Below are 22,423 nucleotides of genomic sequence, written 5' to 3'. Positions count from 1 at the left end.
TGCACACTGGAAGGGGCGTAAAAGGGGACGGAAATGAATGGGACGGAAACTAAAGAGACCTTGTCCTCCCTCAGAGGAGCTATATGCGACTTTGTATTCTTCCACCACGTACATGTAACGTTCTCGAGCGAGTCTCGTATTTACAGTCAAACCACTAAGGTCAAAACTAAGTTTTTAAGGCATTTATAGGAGTGCGTCCTTTCCATGATACAGTACATCAGAAACCGAAGACCCCATGTATAGACAAACATTCACAGTCACATTCACACCTCCGGTCACAAAAAAGGTATTACAGTGCACATGCCATATCATTTTATGTGTGTGTATTAGGGATGTCTGATATTGTCGGCTGATATTAGCATAAAAACGATATCGGATCATATTGGTACCGTTTTTTTCTTGCCGATAATGATATCGCTGCATGAGCGAGACCTCATCAAACTGCACCGTGCTCCACAGAGCAACGGGTACCGCTGCACACACTTTCCAGAGACTGCAAAGCAGTTGCACAAACCGGAGCATCACAAACAGGAAACAAAAAAACAAAATAACAGCACAAAATAGGAAACAACATGAAAACTAAGGAAAACCTAAACTAAAGTCCAACCTGTCATGCAGAACGTGACATTAAGTGCCTTTTCCTTCAATACTTCTGATCTAATATGACGCCTCAGGAAGAATTAATCAGAGTCAGCAACAGCATTTTTTTCTATAACTTGTAATGCATATTGCAGTATTTGTCTTATTTTACACAACCTGTTCTAGTAGAAGAAGCATAACGTGTTCATTACACAACATTAGTTTTAGGGTAGTGCTGCTCTATCAGCATTGGTTAATATCAGTATTGATAATACACTACTGACAATGTCAGCTCTCTGATATTGGTATGAAGGTCAATATTGAGCATCTCTAGTGTGTATGCATGCACGTACAGTACACATTGGCCCTTATGACGATGATGGTGAAAGTCGTCTAGATGAGAGAACATTAAACAGTTAAACTTCATGTGTGCCGCTCACCTTGATCTCTGCCAGTGCTTCCTGTTTTACCGCTGCCATGTTGAGGGCAAAATAGTGACTATGGATGCAACATTGTGTTCTCCGTTAAAAGTCTTGGGATATGCATTATGGAGCTTATTTTCGTGTCACTTCGGGACCATTGTGGTGTGTGTGTGTGTGTGTGTGTCTAAGAGCAGGAATGAACTCAGTCATGTCTGATTAAAACATCCTTTTTTTGTGCCCCACTTGAGAGAAAAGCATATGGTGCTGACACAGACTAAATAAGTCATCATCCATATGAAAGTGAGGCAGACTTTATGTTTTGCAAAGAGGTGAATGTCATTTCACAGAAATTCATGCCAAAGCCTGATGGAATGAAATCAGGACTCAGGAGGGGATTTTAGGTTACACTTTGTGTGGCTTAAAGTCTGTTGACAGGACATGCAGCACAGGCCTACATACTGTACATTTAATAGAAAGCCTTTCTAATAAATTGTGCAAAATAAAAATGAACTTTTAATGTTATCAGTGTGAAATGAAACTCAATAGAACAGGCTGCAAAGGAGGTTTTTATTTTCAGTTACTTCTTCAAATTTTGCCCTTGGAATCGTTTCATTAACAAATTTCTGGCAACACCGCATAACCAAATTCTCTCTGGAACCTTCTATTCTTGTCTGATCAGAAGCCATGTGATGTTTTCTTTTCCCTCCTTGTAGGAGACCGAGATCAGCGCCAAGAGAAGGGAGTGTGAATCTCTTGAGGCGGAGGTGAAGAAAAAAAATCAAACATGTCAGACTTTGGTAAGTGTTTGAAGAACACACCTTGGCTTCTGAGTGAAAATACGCAGGCAAAAATTGATTCAGGGCCTTAAATTTCCACTCTGATAAAATGAGTTTCCATCTCCTGGAATGATAGCTTGATTCTCAGGGAGGTGATGACAGAAATTGACAAATGGTAGCAATTAACTCTAGAGTATGTGATGTTGTGACCCATACACGCTGTATGCACGTACTTTGCTCAGGCTGTGGCTTCACTGCTTTCTTTAGTGATACATATATGGAGCTCTATGTCACTATTTACAGCATAACACTACGATATGTATTACGTTACGGCATAATCGTGGTTTGGCTCATTTGGAACAACATCAACAAAACATAAAACTGCTTTGCTCTTTGTGTTAACAGTTTTAATGATTTTTCAAATGAAACATAAAAAGGGAAAACTGCTAGCAAGTAATTCTACAGTAAATAAAACTCTCAAATAAACAAATTAGGGCTGTCAATCGGTAAAAAATATTTAATTGTGATTAATCATAATTTGTCCATAGCTAACTCATAATTAATCACAATTAATCGCAGATAGAAAGACATTTTTAACTATGATAAGTAGGGGGAATAAGTAGGTGAAGAATCTGCCGAGCAACGTAACCCAAATTGTAGCTTGCAGCCAAGAGATGGCTCGTAAATAAAACACTCTCATTATTTGGGACGCTCGTATGCCAAGGTACCACTGTATAAATGACAATGAAAAATACCTGCAGTGCTTCAGCACATTGTGTAGATTCTTTAGTTTTTTTCAGCTGAGCCCAGCAAGTGGCATTTCAGACTCAACATACTCCGGTGACGACTCAACTCACAGCAACAGTAGATACAAATAACTTTAGTCTTGTGGAGAGAGCCATCTGCCAGTGCTTTGAAGCTAAACTTACAATTCCAAATACCCTTTTCTTTGTTCATTTCGGCTCAATATTTGTCCCCGCTTGTGGCTCAACATTAACGTTTTCTGAAACTAAGAGGCTAAACAGGACGTGCACAAGTTAATAGTCCCGTTAAAGAGAATTTCTGTCAACTCATTATTAACGTGTTAACTTTGACAGCCCTAAAAAATGCCATAATATATATAAAAAATACACTGTCTCTAGTGGAAAATCTGGTGGAAAGACCATCATTTTCTCTATTTCGCCTTATTTTCCATTATTTTCCAGAAATGTTCCCTTATTGTAGCAGATATGCAGTAGCCTCTCATTTGTTAAACAACCATGTTAAAAGACACATCCTGTGGTCGTGGAAAAGATGTTTCAGAAGTGTCAAGTTACTGGGATGCATCAACTGCCCAACGCATTATTAAAAAGTAGAAAGACAGTGGAGAAACTTTGCGCAGTGGTTCAAGTCTCCTATCATCAATACCAGATCTTGGCGAAAAATGAATGCAACAGAAATAAATGTTGTAACATTGCAGAAGCTTGTGGAAACGATGCCACCGTACTGTAAATGTGTACCGTAATCAAAGCTAAAGGCAGATGTATGATCTTTGGAAAAGTGCATCAATGTAGACAAGTGCAACTGTAACAATTTGAACAGGACATTAGGAATTTAAAGTTCCTTATTAGCTAAGGTGCAGCATTAATAGTTAAAACTTGTAGCCATGTTTCTGTTTCTACTGACCAATGCCAGGACATTGATTTTGTCTTATCTACTTACGCATTTACATATTTCACCGGAAAGGCGAAATGCTCCCAAACAAGAGATGTTTTCAAGCTCTGGTTTCTCCTTGGCACAATCGACATGGCTAGTCTGCACTGTACTTTGTATGTTTACAGGGTATATTTGTGACTATATTTCGGGGCAGTTACACTTCCTGTCCCTCACTTAATGGGACTTGGTTTGCCTCTGTATCTAAATGTTCTGTAACAAAAAAATCTGAATATATGTGCTGTTTTACGGGTAGTATTTATGTTCTTGGGCTAACAGTCATGGATTTAAAAGGTCATAGATACATATAGTGAAAAATGCCTGTATGAAGAAGAATACATTATACAGGAAATGTATCATTCAACAAACTCAAGAAGCAGAAAAAATATAGGACATATAAAAATAAGTTGACAACCATCTTGAGATTGTGTAAGAAGGAACATTATAGTCAATTACTAGATAAGAATAATATAACATAACATCACATTAGAGCAACTTTGTAGCATTTTAAGTAGGATTATAAGGAACAACAGTAAGAAAGCAGATTACCCTCATTTTTCTCACATCTACTATTCTTCTCTGTTTCAGTCATATCACTTGATCAAATCTTTTCTAACATTCAACACTTTAAAATAAGTAATACAAGTATGTATGATACTGTATGTGCTGATATCGGATTGATATCGGTATTGGCCGGTATACAAGGCCACAATGTCTGCATCAGATCGGAAGTGAGAAAGTTGTATTGGGGCACCCCTACCATATATCCTGATTCATATCAAAATGTAATCTCTTTTTTCGACAATACCTTTCTACATTTATGTGGAAATCAGCTACTTTTTATGTAACCTGCTAACTAACCTACTAACAACCACACTAACACAGTAACAAGTATCAATACATAACATCACATGCTTTGCAGATGTCACTGTCACACTGTCAGTGAGGTCTTCATTATATTATATTATTATATTGTCACACAATGTCAAGCTGCACTGCATTACAATGACAGGTATTTTTGATACACGGGGCAAACAATAATGTAACGTAATAAATGCAATCATATAAGATGTTGCAGTAATTCTGTTTTTATTCTATTTGCTTTGCTTAGTTTGATAGCTTTCCCCTCTTGAACACTGTGCAGTTTTTATTGTGAGCGATACTACTGTGAGGAGGGTTTCCTACCACAACATAAACTTAATATGATCTTAGGGGTTTCACGCCTGCAGTTATGGAGGTACCACTAGGCAGATTAAAAACTCGGTTATTATTCTAAGAGAGAATGTGACTAACGGCTGCTTGAATGCGCCAGTAATCGACATTAAATCAAAATGTTGCATTGACTGTTGTTGACACGCGTACATTCCACAAGTCCACATTCAGTGATTTGACTGTTAGATAATGTAAAAAGCCTTTACATGAAAGTACGTTTTGTTTAACCTGTGGAAGCAGGAGTAGGCACAGAGTAGCGTGGGTGACCTGGAGGGAGGATGTTCTAATGAATAGAAAAGGAGCTGGGGGATATTCAGCAGTCATTTAGATAACACTGTATGAATTCATCTCCTCATATTCTCAAGCTCTCTTCTTTAGATGAGTTCTTTGTATGTGGTTCTCTGCCATAAATAAACACTCCATTAGGAGTATTTTCCTTACAGCGCTCCTCAAATTCCCAGCTCTTAGCTGCACTTCCCCTCCCACCCATTGTCAGCCCACTGAGGCCAGGCGTCGCTCCCCAAAGGACAAACTGTCCCCAAATGGCATGCAGAAATGGCAGGTTGTTTTCCACAGACTACAGCACAGCACTTATCTCCTCCTACACAGAGCCTTGAGTAGCGTCACACTAACACACACCAAACCAGTGAACACGACTGAAAGCATGTCAAGGTGACAGTAAAATACCTTCCTGTTTAGTCCAAGGTGAAGTGTGTCTTATCTTCCTCTACTTTTGTCGCCCTCTCTGTCCTTTTTTGTAGAATGTTGTAAATAGTGTATGTTGGTATGACACTGGCTTGAACAGTTCCATCATCCTGAAATAGAACACTGGCATACACTGTAGGGATGTAGGGATGAGCGGGTACACCACTATCTGTATCTGTATCTGTATCTGTATCTGTATCTGTATCTGTACCTTTATCTGTATCTGTATCTGTTCACCCATCTAAATTATCTGTATCCGTGTCTGTACTCGGAGTGGGCAGGGCATAAACTGAAAGTGTGCGTGGTTTAACCAGAAATGGGTGGGGCTTAAATCAGTATATTACTATAAGTCTGAAATTGACATGAATTGATCAGAAGTTGCTACATTTATTGTTTATTATTCATCTATATGTGTACTGTTATGTGTGTAAGTGATCTATAAGACTTCTTTATTTACGGTGCTTATTTTTTAATGATCTGTGTGTAGTTGGTGATTCATGCAAACATCCAGTGATGGCAAAGAGAGAAATAATCTGTCAGCCTTGTTCACTGTAGTTTTCTGAGAAGCACGGCAACGAGCAAAGTTTTTCAACTGACTTTATATCACCAGCCAAATTAGAAGCCAGCAGACAGCTCTGTCTTGTCAGTGTGACGGCTGGGGTAAGAAACTGTCTCTGTGCCTGGTAGTTTTGGCATATAGTGCTCTGTAGCGTCTACCTGAGGGAAGTAGTTTGAACAGTTTGTGTCCGGAGGGTGAGGGTCTACAGTGGTGTTCCTTGCCCGCTTCCTGTCTCTGAATCGATACAGGTCACATATGGAGGGAAGGTCAGCTCCAATCATTTTTTCTGCAGATTTGCTGGTGTTTTTTAGTCTGTTCCTGTCCTGCTTGGTTGCAGATCCAAACCAGACAGTGATGGAAGTGTGCACAGAACAGACTGAATGATTGCCGTGTAGAACTGGATGAGCAGCTCCTGGGACAGATTGAACTTCCTAAGTTGCCGTAGGAAGTACATCCTCTGTTGGGCCTTTTTACGCACAGCGTCTTTGTGGGAGGACCACTTCAGGTCCCGAAAGGTTGTGCTTCACAGAAACCTGAAGGTGTCCACATTAGACACTGTGCTGTTGAGGATTGACAGGTGGAGGCTGGTGCAGTGAGCTGGGAGAGCTTCTGGAGGAGGATCTCAGGAATGATGGTGTTGAACGCCGAGCTGAAGTCTACAAACAGGATCCTGGCATATGTCCCGAATGGGAGTGGGCCTTTCTTTGTGGTATTTCGGGGCGCCGTTGTGGTGATGCTGGTGTTTCAGGTGGCTAGTAAGGTTTGGTGTGCTGAGGGTCAATGTTTTTCCTCTTGTCGTGGAGTGTTTGCGGTGCGTTTGTTGTAACTAGTGCGCGATGTGTCTGAGTTGGGGAGGTCCCACACGATCGCTGCCATGTTTACACTAGTTTACAGCACGTCGCACAGAGGAGAAAAGGAGAGCTTGATTAGCTCAGCCTAACCCACCAACAGCACAGTATGAGTAATCTCACCTCATTGGAGCGTTTTGTTTTTTTTTAAATAATCGGTTATTGGAGCTTTTTTTTTATATATATATATCAGATTTTTTTCCTCATATCGACCCGATAATTATCGGGCTGATATTTATTGTACACCCCTAAAAATGTTGATTGACTTGTTTAAAATAACTTCTTGCAAGATTATTACTAAAATCCAACTTGGTGTTTTGTATTATTACAACTTTCTTTTCTTAATTTTACAACTTTATTTTCATAAATCTGAATGTTTTCCTTTGTAGAGAATACAATTACAGGTATACATACTCACAAGAACACACGTATGCATGCACACTGGGAGAGATGTTAATAAGCGGGCTGCAAGAACAGTGTAACATCCTGAACAGTTGGAAGGGAACTTTCGCAGCATTATTTAGCAATCAATTCCAATGTACAATGGACCGCCGGCCCCCAGTGAGCCTATCCCAAACTGGGCACATTTTGTTGCATTTTCCAAGATGTAGTCCTCGATGACATGGAAAGTACTCTTGAGATAAGTAAAATGCTTCTTATATTCCACGTTTTCAGACATTCAACGTTCTTGAATGAACAACTTGGGAGTATGAATTAATAACTAATTTCATCTACAAGTACTGATGCCACGTCTGTTCGTATAGGTTCAGGTACTGTGTGTACACATCATCTGTGTGACAGTAAACACAGCCAATGCCATCTGGCACCTCAACCCTCCGGAGAATTAAGTGTACATCTCCAGACCATCAGCTGAGCTGTTACCATGGCAACCAACATCAGCTTTGCAAGTGTCACTTGAATATGTACGGTATCAGCGCTCATCAAAGATCAATACGAAGGCAGACGGCAGAGAAAAGTCAAGTTGAGAGACCGCAGAGTGTTTCTGTCCTGTCACATTGAGCTTGCTCGCTGGTGTTAGTGGCCTGCTGCCTTGTTCCTCTTAGCTTCCATGGCAAGCTGTTTGCAAACACAACGCCTACTGATAAAAGTGTGATTGGCACCGCTTGTACGTCAGCCTCACGCCATGCATTACAGTATATCAACACAAGCATTCTTGTCTTGAATGGCTTCTGTCTCAAGATTGGCTGTTCTCTGTTATGATTTTGTATCTTTTGTAACATTTGGATTTCCACTACTGATGGTTCATTTACCAGGTTTTCTCATACATTCATTTATTTGTGACGGCCCATTACAAATAAATTTGGATTGCCACAAATACACTCACCGCACTCACAGGCGGCTCTGTCTTGCTTGTGACATAAAAAAAAACACAAAAAGAGGCGTTCATTTTTATTTCTGAACATATTTGTTGTGCATTTAATATTTTTTGTTCACTTTTTGTGTCTCCCGCAGCGCCCGTTAAAATTAGATGCACATCCATCATGGAATCAGTGTGAAGACTGATCCAGGTCATTTGAATAAAGATAAAAAGTACATTTCAATTAAATAGATTGTGTGTATGTCTGTTATATATGTTTACATGTATCTACTGAGGCTGCTAAAGCTGCATCCAGTGAACAGGGAGAGAGTAGAATGTTTGCTTTATTGGTCTGTCAAATGGCACCACTGATTCATCTATCAGTCTGGTGGACATTAAGCACACATCTGTGGTCCACCAGGCTGAGTCAGGCCATGTCTAGACATGCAGTGGTGTGAAAAAGTGTTTGCCCCCCTTCCTGATTTCTTCTTTTTTTGCATGTTTGTCACACTTAAATGTTTCAGATCACCAAACAAATTTAAATATGAGTCAATGGCAACACATTGACATTTAAATGAAACTTTTTATTATTAAGGGAGAAAAAAATATCCAAACCTACATGGCCCTGTGTGAAAAAGTGACTGCCCCCTAAACATCATAACCGGTTGGGTCACCCTTAGCAGCAAAAACTGCAATCAAGCGTTACTTGCAGTGAGTCTCTTATAGTGCTTTGGAGGAATTTTGGCCCACTTATCTTTGCAGAATTGTTGTAATTCAGCCACACTGGAGGGTTTTCGAGTTTTAAGGTCACTCCTCAGCCATTCAGAGGTGAACTTTCTTTCTTTCTTTTTCTGAAAAGAGGCGTTACTTTTACGCCAGATGTAATGGGTGTAAGGGGCGTACAGGACACACACCTTCCAAAAAAATTCTACTTTTTTCTCGTCAGACCACAGAGTATTTTCCCAAAGGTCTTGGGGATCATCAAGATGCTTTCTGGCAAAATTTTGATGAGCCTTAATGTTCTTTTTGTTCAGCAGTGGTTTTCGTCTTGGAACTCTGCCATGCAGGCCGTTTTTGCCCAGTGTCTTTCTTGTGGTGGAGTCATCAACACTGACCTGAACTGAGTCAAGTGAGGCCTGTAGTTCTTTGGATGTTGTTGTTGGGTCTTTTGTGACCTCTTGGATGAGTCGTCGCTGTGCTCTTGTGGTTGGCCGGCCACTCCTGGGAAGGTTCACCACCGTTTCATGTTTTTGCCATTTGTGGATAATTGCTCTCACTGTGCTTTGCTGGAGGCCCAAAGCTTTAGAAATGGCTTTATAACCTTTTCCAGACTGATAGATCTCAATTAATCTCAATTAGTTAAGTTATGTTTTAATGGGGGGGACAATCACTTTTTCACACAGGGCCCTGTAGGTTTGGATCATGCAAAAAAGGGGGGCAAACACTTTTTCACACCACTGTAACCCACGCTTGTCTCTGCAATTAGAAGCCAACTCTATCAATAGTCTGCAATTCCACCTTTATTATTCATGTATTGTAATTATCCTGACTATAAAATTCAATACATGGCACAAATATGTTGGCTGAGCGGTTCAATGCACAGTTTTCTGCATGGTTAGATTGTGAAGTTTGCCTTAGTTAAAGCATTGAAGGGTAAAGAATGAGCTAGATAACTTCTTCCAGACAATTTGGTGTTTATCGCTATAAAGTTCTCCCAATATATTGTATACACAGTATGTCTGTCCTTCAGAGTAAACACCTGGAGCCATAGCTAGCACAAATTACTTTTAAATTGTGGAATCAATGGCTATGAGGAGGACTATCGACGCAGTCTAGATCTTGAAGCTATATCAGACAAATTCATGCAGCCTAGATGCTTGTTTTCTGGGGGGTGTGAAATTAAATAAAGCAAGGCAGATTTCTGATGCAAGTGTGAGTAACTACATAATATTGTCCTTGGGCCTCTGTTTAGTCATGCCAGCTTGTCCTTGACAGTTGATGATAAGCCTAAACATGCTCATATGTGAGCATCATTTGTGCTTAATATGCCCTTTGAAACATGCCTGAAAAATAAATTATGAATTTTTTTTTAACCTACTTTTTTCACCAGATCCTCTTCCTGACGCAGCCCTCCCATTTTCCGCTAAACTACCAGTGCACAGAGAAAATAAACTTTAGATTTGTAGTATTTTGTCCCAGGTCAGAGTTCAGAACACATGTCATCATTTTTGTAACCTGTTCACCTTTTGTGTGCTTAAAACAGTAGTTGGGATCTCTTCATGGTCCCAAAATTGCAGCTCCTGTTTCCATACTTTGGTCTGTTAATGCCATAGGTAATGCCATGAAAGGTTTGGACACACCCTCAAAAGAATACCTTTAAAAAGTGTGTCCATAATTCTGACAGGTACTGTATGTGAATAATGAATAGAGCAGTTTGCTTTGTGTTGCTATATACTACTTGTATATATACAGTGGTGTGAAAAAGTGTTTCCTGACTTCTTTAATTGCATGTTTGTCACACTTAAATGTTTCAGATCATGAAGTCATCAAGTGAATATGAGTCAATGGCAACACAACTTAACACAAAATGCAGTTTTTAAATGAAACTTTTTAATTAATGGAGAAAAAAATCCAAAGCGACATGGCCCTGTGTGAAAAAGTTATTTCCCCCTAAACCTAATAAGTGGTTGGGCCACCCTCAGCAGCAACAACTCAGTTAAGCGTTTGCGATAACTTGCAATGAGTCTCTTACAGCGCTGTGGAGGAATTTGGGACAAATCATCTTTGTAGAATTGTTGTAATTCAGACACACTGGAGGGTTTTCCAGCATGAAGCACCTTTTTAAGGTCATGCCACAGCATCTTGGATTCAGTCCAGGACTTTGACTAGGCCACTCCAAAGTTTTCATTTTGTTTTTCTTCAGCTAATCAGAGGTGGATTTGCTGGTGTGTTTTGGATCATTGTCCTGCTGCAGAACCCAAGTTGGTTTCAGCCTGAGGTCACAAACAGATGGGCCGGACATTCTCCTTCAGGATTTTTTGGTTGACAGCAGAATTCATGGCTCCATTTATCACAGCAAGTCTTCCAGGTCAAGAAGCAGCAAAACACCTGCAGACCATCACACTACCACCACCATATTTTACTGTCGGTATGATGTTCTTTTTCTGAAATGCGATGTTATTTTTACACCAGATGTAATGGGACACATATCTTCCAAAAAGTTCAACTTTTGTCTCGTCAGACCACAGAGTATCTTCCCAAAGGTCTTGGGGATCATCAAAATTTTTTCTGGCAAAATTGAGACAAGCCTTAGTGTTCTTTTTGTTCAGCAGTGGTTTTCGTCTTGGAACTCTGCCATGCAGGCCGTTTTTGCCCAGTGTCTTTCTAATGGTGGAGTCATGAACACTAACCTAAACTGAGGCAAGTGAGGCCTGCAGTTCTTTGGATGTTGTTGTGGGGTCTTTTGTGACCTCTTGGATGAGTTGTCGCTGCGCTCTTGGGGTAATTTTGGTTGGCCGGCCACTCCTGGGAAGGTTCACTACTGTTTCATGTTTTTGCCAATTGTGGATCATGGCTCTCACTGTGGTTTGCTGAAGTTCCAAAGCTTCAGAAATGGCTTTATAACCTTTTCCAGGCTGATAGATCTCAATTAATCTCAGTTAAGTTATGTTTTAACAAGAAGTGGAGGGGGGTTATCAGGAAAAAAGAAATCAGGTATGGGGCAAACAGTTTTTCACACCACTGTATGTATATATTATGCCACCTTTCTGAATAGCAATCTACCCACTGATAGTGTTGCCAATAATTAATGGAGTAAACAATCCTTTTTGTTTTGTAACAAGCGATTATTTTAACAGTATAACCTTTCAACATACAGTAGGTCAAACTACTGTTAACTACTGTGACGTTTCAGAATGTCCCTCACCACTACTATACTATACTATACTTTGCCTAATTTTAAATTTGATGATAACATTGTTATGAGGTACAAGTTGGTCTAATGGCTACGGTACACAGTGAGAGCCGAAAGGGAGGTTATGTCAGATAATGACATACACAACGGACTGCAGTACAAAACACTGAGCAGTCTAGTAAGAGGAGTAATACTGGCTGTATCACTACTAACTAATAACGTGCTGGGTCTGAGTTCAGTGCGACGCCCTTTAGTCTAAACATCATTTTTGTCATGCCTCTTTATGCCTAGGAGAATGAACTTCAAGATTTTCTCCAGGAGAACGCACACTTAAGCCTCCAGTTTTTCAACAGCAGCCACAAATCATCTGCATATGAGAGGGTAAGAGACGACAACGAAGATGTACACATGCTGTCATACCAGATTTGAAATGAACCAATGCTGGATTTGTATGCATACTGTGAGGGGAGGCCATCTCGAATAGCTCCTTGGATAACACCACAAGCAGAAGCAAAGCGGGCCATTTGTCAAACTTGAACAATTCCAACTTAATATTATTGTAAAGCATTAACAATTTAACTTGATGTTTTTTCCCACCAGGTGGTGTGTGTGTTAAAGCTATGTAAATGCTTTTTATACTGCATACTTGCATTAAAATTGTTCCTAAATGGAAAAGAAGAACAGTCATATCATCTGCTGGTATAATAAAACACATCTATCTCCCTTTCATTCCAATGACCTAAAAGTCCTCCATCGTGAGTACATAGAAAACAGTAAATCAACAAAAAAAAAAGACTGACTCTTAAGGGACACAAATGTAATTACATCAGGAAGTTTATTGGCAGGTAGTTGCAGTTGGGGTTAAAGAAAGGTGGGATGTGTGTTATTGATGTGCTATCAGGACATGGGCAGGTCTGTGAGCAGATAGTAGTGAAGCGCCTGTCAGGACACACATTAGCCCTTGGCTCCGTACCCATGGTCTGCTTTCTGTTAACTGTGAATAAAGCAGGACAGCAGGACCTCTAACCTCTGTTGCCTTAGGAGTCTTTTACAGTACTCATGGATTTATGTGACGACACTCATCGATCAGAACTAGAGCTTATTACTGGTCAGAAAGTTGTGTGTTTAGGCACACCTGCTGGCTTGTGTTTACTTGACTTTGCCAACGTCTTGGACCAATTAGTCATTCATTGCTGCTCAAAGAATCATTGCACCTTGTTGCCCTTTGAAGTTCTTGAATGGAGATAGAATATAAAGTACAGTGGCTCACAAAAGTGAAAACACCCCTCACATGTCAGCAGCCATTTTCATTGCACTATATTTTGTGACGAGACAATACAATAGAAATTAAAATGAAAATTGTCTAAAGAGCTGGCAACACAAGTGAATGTTTTGCATACAGTCAAGCATGGTGGAGTAGAACATAAAGAAACTGGGCTGCATGGCAGTTATTTTCAGGGGACAACAAACCTATACTTCTTTTCAAGCTGTACACTGGCTACTTTGTCTCTTGATAATAAAATGGTTGTGGAAATGTGAGGGGTGTACTCATTTTTGGGTGTACTCAACTAACTGTATAAGCAATCATTAGAACATGTACACTGGTCCATCCATCATTCTCTCTTCAGGTGTGTTAAGGTGATTTATTATTTGCTGTTAGGTATTCACACTATCATGAGCTCTTGATGGTAAAGGCAAAAAGCTTTCCCTCTTTTAACGCGGTCTGATTGTTGAGCTGCATAAGCAAGGCCTCTCGCAGCGTGCCATTGCTGCTGAGGTTGGATGCAGTAAGACAGTTCTTCAAAGATCCTGAGGGTTATGGAACAAAAAAGTCAAGTGGTAGACCCAAACTAATGTCAAATGTCAGAGGATCCGATTGGCTGTCCATCAAGAAACAAGATGATCCTCGGCCCAATTGAAGGTTGTTACTGGTGCTGAGTGCAGTCCAATAACCATCAGATGGCATCTGTGAGAAAACGCTTTTAAGAAGAAAAATATCTTCAAAGGCCTTGTCTCCTTCACCGCCACAAAATTTTCCATTTGGAAGTTGTACGAAAGCACCAAACATGGGACATTGAAAGGTGGAACAAAGTTTTATTCTCTGACAAGAATAAATGTAACTTTGATGGTCCTGATTGTATCAAGCATTACTGGCATGACAAGGAGATCCCACCTTGGATGTTTTCCACACGGCACAGCGGAGATGGCACCATCATGGTCTGAGGTGGGCTTTTTTTTCCTTCAGTGGAACAATGGAGTTCAGGTTGTGCAGGGGCGTCAAACGGCAGCTGGCTATGTGGAGATGTTGCAGAGGACATCCCTCATAACTGAAGGCCTTCCTCTGTGTGGTAATGACTGAGTTTTTCAACAGGACAACGCTGCAGTTCACAATGCCCGTCTGACAAAGGACTACTTTCAGAGGAATAAGGTCACTCTTTTGGACCATCCTGCGTGTTCCCCTGATTTAAATCCAATTGAGAACATTTGGGGATGGATAGCAAGGGAAGTTTACAAAAATGGACAGCAGTTCGAGACAGTGGATTTCCTCCATGAAGCTATTTTCACCACCTGGAACAATGTTCCCACTAACCTCCTGGAAACACTGGCATCAAGCATGCCTAAAGCAATTTTCGAGGTGATTAACAAGAATGGCACAGCTACTCATTACTAAGTCATTTTTTGAATTTGTATTTTTGGGGGGGGTTGTTGTTTTTTTTTAGCTATGGTCTTAAACCTTTGGTCAGCCTATTTCATTTTAATGCTTGTTTGCAATAAATTGATAACTCAAAATGTTTTTTGTCTTACTTTCATTTTTTCTTCTTGCATTTTGAAGCTCTATTTAATTTTTTAACTGGTCTTCAAATTTTGACCAGCAGTGTAAATGGGTATGTGTATACAAAGTAGATTGCCACTCTTTGCGGGACAACCAGTGAATGGTGAAAATCCACCAGTAATTGAGACACCCATAAAATGTTTATTTTTAACACTTGGCTCGCTCCCACTCCCCCTGACGTTCTCTGATTTCAGATCAACATTTGCAATAAAAATGACTTATTAAACACATTTTAAAGGGGTACTCACCACTAATGAATGATAATATAAAATGATTAATGAACAGAAGGAATTAGAGTCACAATGTAGAGGTTTCACTTTTTGTTGCCCAGCAACGGTGGTGCATTCAAGGACTGTGCAAAATCTCAACGCTTGACAAGAAAAGCATTATCAGTGAAGCATAAAGACATATAAATAACATGTAAAAATTGTGGGCTTTTTTTAACAGTGGTACATGCTGCAGATTTTACCTGTACTATCGCATATTAATAAATTATTACCAAAATATGGTAAATGAGATGTGTTTTCTGCAGAAAAAATGGCCTAATTGCGGAGAAAATATTTTTTTAACCAAAAATCCACAAATTTGTGGGACCGTGAATGCTGAATCGCGAACGTTCAGGGATGCACTATATAGACATATGGTATATCTGTACATACGGTACAGTGTACAAACATAAATCTGAGCATTCATCATGGCAGTTCAACATCACAGGTCAAACATTTTTGGCCATGTAGCACACTGTGACCCCAAAATAAAATGTATCCTGATAAAAATGCAGTGGCTTTGACCACAAACAAAAGCTGACAAAACAATATTATCAATCCCTTGTTCTTTGCTTGTTCTGTGTGCACAGGTGAAGACTGAGTATGCCCAACTCAAAGATACGCTCGGTGCTGTGACGCAGGAGAGAGATTTAGCTCTGTGGGAGAGAAATCAGCTCCAAGGCAAACTGGAGAACCTAGAGCAGGTGCTCAAGGTGAGTAAAGCAACTCCACGTATACTAGTACATCTTCCCCAGGACCTTTTACCTCAATGTGCTTCGCTGCCTCCTTTTGGTTGTCTTCCGCTATACCCATCTAATGTCCCTGACGTGTCTGTTGCCTTCTAGTGTCGTGTGGGAAGGTCTGGCCAGGAGCAGTGAAAGAATAGAAGCTTGGAGCTTGAGCCTCTTATTCTGATCTATTATGTTTTCCTCACGTTCCCTTAATTGCCTCTACTCTTGCTAGAATTGAAAGGTACAAGTGCTCTGTCCATCCAAGAAGCAGCGCTGTTTTGTCCACCACAGTGGCTGTGCTGATCTTCTTCTTCGTTGGTGGGCTGCTTACAGACATACAAATGCTGACCTAGACCACCTCTACGTGGAATGTGATTGATGCATGAGATGGAACAAAATTGTGAGACAGCCATGATGATACTGTCACCTACATATCCACCAACACACATTATCCTTGAGCTTCCACTGGCACGCACATTGGCTTCTGTCACTTTGCTGTCACAAACGTTCACTCTGGGATATATGAATGGATGACACAGGCATATTGAACACCATATGGCCTTTTCTATTGGAGTTTTGGATGAACACAGACAATTAGGCACACTCTGGAATTTGCTCACCCTTTTCACGTAACTTAACTATTTACTGATGATGCAAATATTACTCCCGGTAATAATGAGACTTCTGAAAGGCATTGTGTTACCTAAAGGGGCAGCAAATCTGGCTTGATGTGGATTGATTTTTTTTCATCCTCATCATATGCACCTTGTTGCAAATATTGATCTCATTTCTGCTGCTGGTCACTTGTTATGGACTGTTGTCACAAAGAGGTTGCTGTGCCAAACAGTGAATGCTGAGAGATGAGCATTCACCCTAATATCTGTTGTGCATTGAAAAATAGTTTGTGTGTCTGCTGAGACACCAATGCATCAAAAATGTATACGTCCATTTTCCATTCTGGTTATCCTGTTCAGGGTTGCAGGGACCCTGGACTTGAAAGTCGTGCTATAACCTGGACTGACTGGCAGTCAGTCACAATCAGAGTAATTAATTATACGCCGACGGCATGAATGTCAGCTACGTAAACCACTACACCACCAATGGCAGGGCTTCTAAATGATTATTTTTGGCAATGCTTACAGAAAGCTTACACTAATGCTTCTTGTGTCTCAGGCCATCTATCTACTGTACAGAGACAGACAAGCTACAGACAGTCTCATTATAATGTGTGTGTGGGCATGAGCAAACACGCCAAATAAAAAAAAAAAGGCAAATATTTCAAATATTTAATTGTGGCAGGCTGCCACAAAAAAATGAATGCATGGGAAATGCTGACGTAATGACTTGATTGGGCAACTTTAGTGACTTATTATGTGACATAACAAAATGTTGTCTGCTATGTTCAAAATGTCATAGTCTGTTAGATTTACCATCTTAAAGTTCACAGAAAGAGCACCATTGTCACACACACAGAGGGAGAAAGCAGAACAGAGAGACAGCTCTTCCAATTAGGGATGCTCTGATCAGGGTTTTATGCTGCCGATTCCGATACCGATCATCCATGAGTTAGATCGGCTGATAGCGATACCGATCAAATGGATTAACTGTACATTTTTCATGTGCTAATGAGTGCTATTGGTCAGCAGCACCATTAGACAATTCCAAAGCCCCCTGGCAAATAGATAAATATTAAAAAATAAACTTCGGTCTGGATTGTCTTCTTTTGGCCTTTAGTTGTGTGAAACAATTTTCTGCTCTATTTGACAAAAACCTGAATTCGATTTGATTTATGTTTTGGAGTAATACGAATACATGGGAATAAACAGTTCAATAATTATTTTTTTCTCAAGACAGCAATATTAACAAAATAAGATAAAACAAATAAATATCTTTATTCAATAGAAGTCTGTCCTGCTCAACTTAAAACACAATAAATTCCGTGTCCAGATTGCAGGAGTCTCCAACTTTCATCATTATGTAGTGTTTTATTTATGACTGGCGACATATAAAATGTACACTACTTATATTCTATAAGTAGTTCTATTCTACTTTATTCTATTTTGTGCTTATTTGTCATTGTATAAAGCAGGGGTCTTCAATTAAAAATTGAGTGAGGGCCATTTATGCAATATTTTTCACAGCGAAGGTCCGAACCTTAGTTCGCCTTAAATTGTGTCCAACAGACTCATATGAATATCAAATGTAATGAAACCCTGCACATCACCCTACAACCAGTGCGTCTCAAATAGTGGGGCGCGCCTTCCTGGGGGCAGCGCGGTGAACTGTCAGCGGCGTGTGAGGCAGGGAGGACTTTCAATATTAGTGCAGACCTGCCAACATGTCTGAATTTGTTGTACTCAGCATGCAATTTGAATATGCTTGTATGCTTCACTGTTCCTGCGATTGACTGGCGACCATTCCAGGGTTTACCCCGCCTCTCGCCCAAAGTCAACCCTAACCCTAACCCCCGCGACCCTGAAGAGGAGAAGTGGCATAGAAAATGGATGGATGGGCTTCGCTGCTCTCCATTTTGTTGCATTTTGTTGGTTTCTGGTTTTGAGTTCAGTCTGTACAGTACAGATAAATAAATAGACATTATCAGTTTCTGAATAGTATATCAAATTGGGGGGGTACAAAAATATTTCTGTCCCCCAGTGGGGGCATGACAGAAAATAATTGAGAACCACTGCCCTACAACACACTTATTTTGGCATCTAAATTGCATTTAAAAGAAAACAGGACCAAATTTTGCATAAATAATCAAATGTTTGACTGTACAAACAATGAGGCTTATTTTTAAGTTAAATGAAATTGCACCGGTTTCCCTGAAAAAAATCATATTAAATAACAATTTAACAAGTGTCTCTTTAACAGAAAAGCTGCAACAGTGCATTGTTTACCTTTGACTAAGATCTCTGCAGTGGATCCACCACTCCCCCGTCAACGAGAGATGTTGTTGTTTTGCTCCAATGTCCATACAGTCATTAGTGAAGACTCATTTGCACGTTGCTGTGCTGTAAATGAATGTGCTATGACTCTCGTAGATTTTTCATACTGGGCACTACAGTTTCAGAGCGCAAGAGACACGGCGGTTTGGCACTCCGTTCTGGAAGAATTAACATACTGTATATTGGTCCGTCATTTCACTTTGAAATGTTCTGTTTTCTCAATCAACTTCTTACTTTTGAGCAAGCCATGGTTCTCATTCGAAGATTAGCGGCATATAAAATAGGTGGATGGATGGTTCCCGGCAAGTAAACAAACGATTTCATTGGCTCGTTTTGAGTGGCGTCACCACGTTTGCTGTCACCGTAATAACTGAAGTAATTAAGCCTGCAAACTGCTGCTGCAATCGGTCAGTGAGCATGATTCTATGTTAATATATTTCCCATTCACTATAATTAGTCACAGGTCTACAGTATAATGGGCCATTACTGGGTCCGGATCCGGACCGAGGTCCGCATTTGGTGATAAAGTATAAAGCATAAAGTCTAAATTCAACAGTTATAATAAAAAAAACTGCAGAGTTGAAGCAAATATTCTTTGACCTTTTGAGAGATTCAGCTTCAGCTGGAGAGCTAGGAGATCTTTGTGATAGTATCACCATCATAAGGCAGGATGAACTATGTATTTATGTTGATTAAACAACCACACACAAATAGTGTTTTGAGGACAAGACATAATTAGTATAATGACAACAAGAGAGCAAAATTGTTCAATGACCCTTGAAAAAGTGATATCCACTTCCCTATGGGACAATAACGAGCTTCAGACTAACCGCATCGCTTGTTTGTTTTTAAAACAAAATGTCACTGTGGTAAAAAGTCACAATTGGAATCGAAAACGAATAGCTAGACTGATAATTCTAGCTAGCTTTCTAGTTTGCTGCTGCCAGTGAGAGCTAAGCAAAGTGTGTAAAGAATGATGCAAGAAAACACCAAAGTTTCACAAGGGAGTGAGCAAACAAGCTGGCATCGATTGGCGTAGCCTGTGTCAAACTGTCAAACTGAAACCATTGAGGTTTTACAGACTACTGTTGAGTCTCACGGCAATACGGGACCAAGTACGTCCCTTGTCGACTCAATACAGGTGTTGGCAACCTTATGCGGCACAGCAGACATGCACATTCATGTCATGTTTGTGTTGCCATGACATGAATTGTCATGTTGCTGCCACATGGCTATTGGTTTTTGCGATCGACTTTTAAAGGCATTCATCGGAATATGCTGGTGGCCAATTGATCGGAGCATCCCTACTTCCAGTGCATTTACACTCATATGTTTGTCATTTGCATGCTTTTTTCTGTAATTTCAATATTGGTCCATGTCTTCGGTTTGTGTTGCATTTATATTTGACCTCAAGTGAACCGAACCGCACCAGAGTTCACCTGCAAGCAAATTGAGACCTATCTCTCGAGCGGTCAAGGTCCATTTGTTGAGTGCAGATCAAGGTTTGCTCAAACGGACCGTACTAGGAGAGTAAACGCACCGAATCAGAACTTTATGTTCAGGGCGAGTGACTGATTACTTTTTAAAAATATTGGACTGCAATTCCTAAGGACCATATTTGCTTGTTTTTCTGGAGATTGCTATGATACGCTACAATAAATGAACCGGCATTATAGTCCTCTATTCAGTATTTCCCACAGGACTGCAATCTATTTATGGCGGTGGTGAGTTAGGGCGTCGGAGGGGTGGAATGATGTAATCCTGTAATTATCAAATTTGCATAATTGGCCATGAAACATTAGCAAAAACTGTGTAAAAAACATGAAAAGCAAAACAAATACAGTACTCCCTCACATTTATAATACAGTTCAATGTACAAATATTAATATGTATTTTTCATCATGACAGGCAGCCTCACGTGCCTCCTCTGACCACATGTCACCGAAAACTAAATATAGTGACAAAGTTGCTAAGTTGGCAATACTGATCCCTCTTGCACCATCCTCTTACTGTCTGGCAGACCAGGTGCGTTATAATGCGTTCATGAGCGAAGGCGAACAGGTAGCACCAAATCTATTTGTGGCAATTGAAATTCATTTGTGGCAGACTGCAACAAATAAATGAATGTATGGGAAACACTGCCATTACTTTCTTCTTTTATTATTTTGGCACATCAGCATCTCTCAGTATCCACACAAAATGAATGAGGGAATCACAGCAGTGTAGTTTATGTTGCTTTGGTCGTTCAGGATGTAATTAGGTCAGTATATTGTGAAGCAGCCTTTGTGTGGGTGATATGAGTACGCATGTAGCCCATGTATTGAGATGAATGCGCAGTGAAAGACTTGAGATGAACTCTGCATTGGATCTTAGCACCACTAACATTAGCCATCTTTATGCCCTCCCCCCACCATACCCCTCCCTCCCTGGTTCTCCAACCTCTCATCCCTTTGCGGACAGCATATGCGTGAGGCTGCGGAGCGGAGGCAGCAGCTCGAGTTGGAGCATGAGCAGGCCTTGGCTGTACTCAATGCAAAGCAGCAGGAGATTGACCTGCTTCAGAAGGTAAGATAAGTCAGGTTAATGTTAAAAGCAGCAGAGGTGTAGTTGTTTGCTGAGTCAGCATTAGGGATGGGGTTGAACAAGCTTCAAGGCGATGTTACATTCCAATAAAACTGTCAGCTGAAAGAGTCAGCTCAGTCGGCATCTCTCCCAAAATGTCATCCCTGGCACTACTTGAGCGGTCCGCTGTGATCCCACCCCTCAGATGACTTTCTCCCACCTCCTCCTGTGTGCTACTTTTCAGGAGCACTCCTCTTGTTGGTTCCAAACAAGAAATTCAAGCACCCAAATTGCAAAGTGGTTATGACACCTTTCCCAGCCCTGCTTATACGAAAGTGCTGGCCAAGGCCGTTTTGGTTCTTGGCCTTTCTTTTCTGCGCACTGGAGCTGACTTTAATGTCAAAGCGAGTCAGGCAAAGGCGGAGGTTGTTGATAGTGTGAACGTGATAGGAATTGTCACAAGGTCTTTCTGCGTGCAGCTCAGTGTTGTTGTAGTGTTGCTGTAACTTCACAGTGGGCCACTCGCAGGCAGCTTTTCCCCTCATTAGCGGAAGCTCATTACTGCCTTATCTGCCAACTGATGTTCTGCATTCTCCTAAATTAATTGCCTGCAAAGTAGATTTATGAAAATGTTAAGTCGACGAATGCTTTCATATTTTCTCTCAACAGACGTTCACACTTCTTAAAAGGAGCCCTTTTTTTCTGCCACATTTCTTTGTTGTCAGACGGTTTGAAAATATCCTAACCATCACCTTAAGTGCCTGCAACGCCTTCCAAAACAATTCCACTTTTGTTTTGGAATCATTTTTTATGACAAATGTCCTCCTTTGAGGCTTTCAGAGCCAGATGAACATGTTTACTGCTTTGATGCGCTAAGTCAGCAAATTATAGAGGCGCACATAACATCCCAGACTTGCAGTGCAATTCATGATATCTAAAATAAAACATTGAGGCTAGCATCTGGTCGCCAGTCTTTAGGTGTGGAACTTCTCATGTCTCACGTGTGTAAAGATGCAGCAGACGTGTGATACAGGTCATTGGATACAGCAGAATTAAACC

At 40.5% G+C, this 22,423-nt stretch overlaps 1 protein-coding gene across 28 annotated transcripts in view; it reads left to right on the top strand.

Moving 5' to 3' along the window:
* rimbp2b (RIMS binding protein 2b) overlaps positions 1 to 22,423 on the top strand; it is a 140,569-nt gene that overhangs the window by 68,950 nt on the left and 49,196 nt on the right. For 19 of the 28 annotated variants that reach the window (XR_008569921.1, XM_054772071.1, XM_054772073.1 and 16 more), the window contains 4 exons: positions 1,715 to 1,798; positions 12,316 to 12,405; positions 15,714 to 15,836; positions 21,263 to 21,367. Coding sequence is in view for 27 of the 28 variants with exons in the window: in XM_054772071.1 (XP_054628046.1) it covers positions 1,715 to 1,798; positions 12,316 to 12,405; positions 15,714 to 15,836; positions 21,263 to 21,367 (402 nt within the window). In the remaining variant the exon portion in view is untranslated. The remainder of the gene's footprint in view (positions 1 to 1,714; positions 1,799 to 12,315; positions 12,406 to 15,713; positions 15,837 to 21,262; positions 21,368 to 22,423) is intronic. The other 9 variants (XM_054772084.1, XM_054772078.1, XM_054772076.1 and 6 more) reach the window with 6 other exon arrangements.

This window comes from Dunckerocampus dactyliophorus, chromosome 4 (genome assembly GCF_027744805.1).
Source record: "Dunckerocampus dactyliophorus isolate RoL2022-P2 chromosome 4, RoL_Ddac_1.1, whole genome shotgun sequence".
NCBI classification, from domain to species: domain Eukaryota; kingdom Metazoa; phylum Chordata; class Actinopteri; order Syngnathiformes; family Syngnathidae; genus Dunckerocampus; species Dunckerocampus dactyliophorus.
The sequence above is the reverse complement of the archived record's forward strand: the minus strand, read 5'-3'. Positions and strand labels throughout refer to the sequence as shown.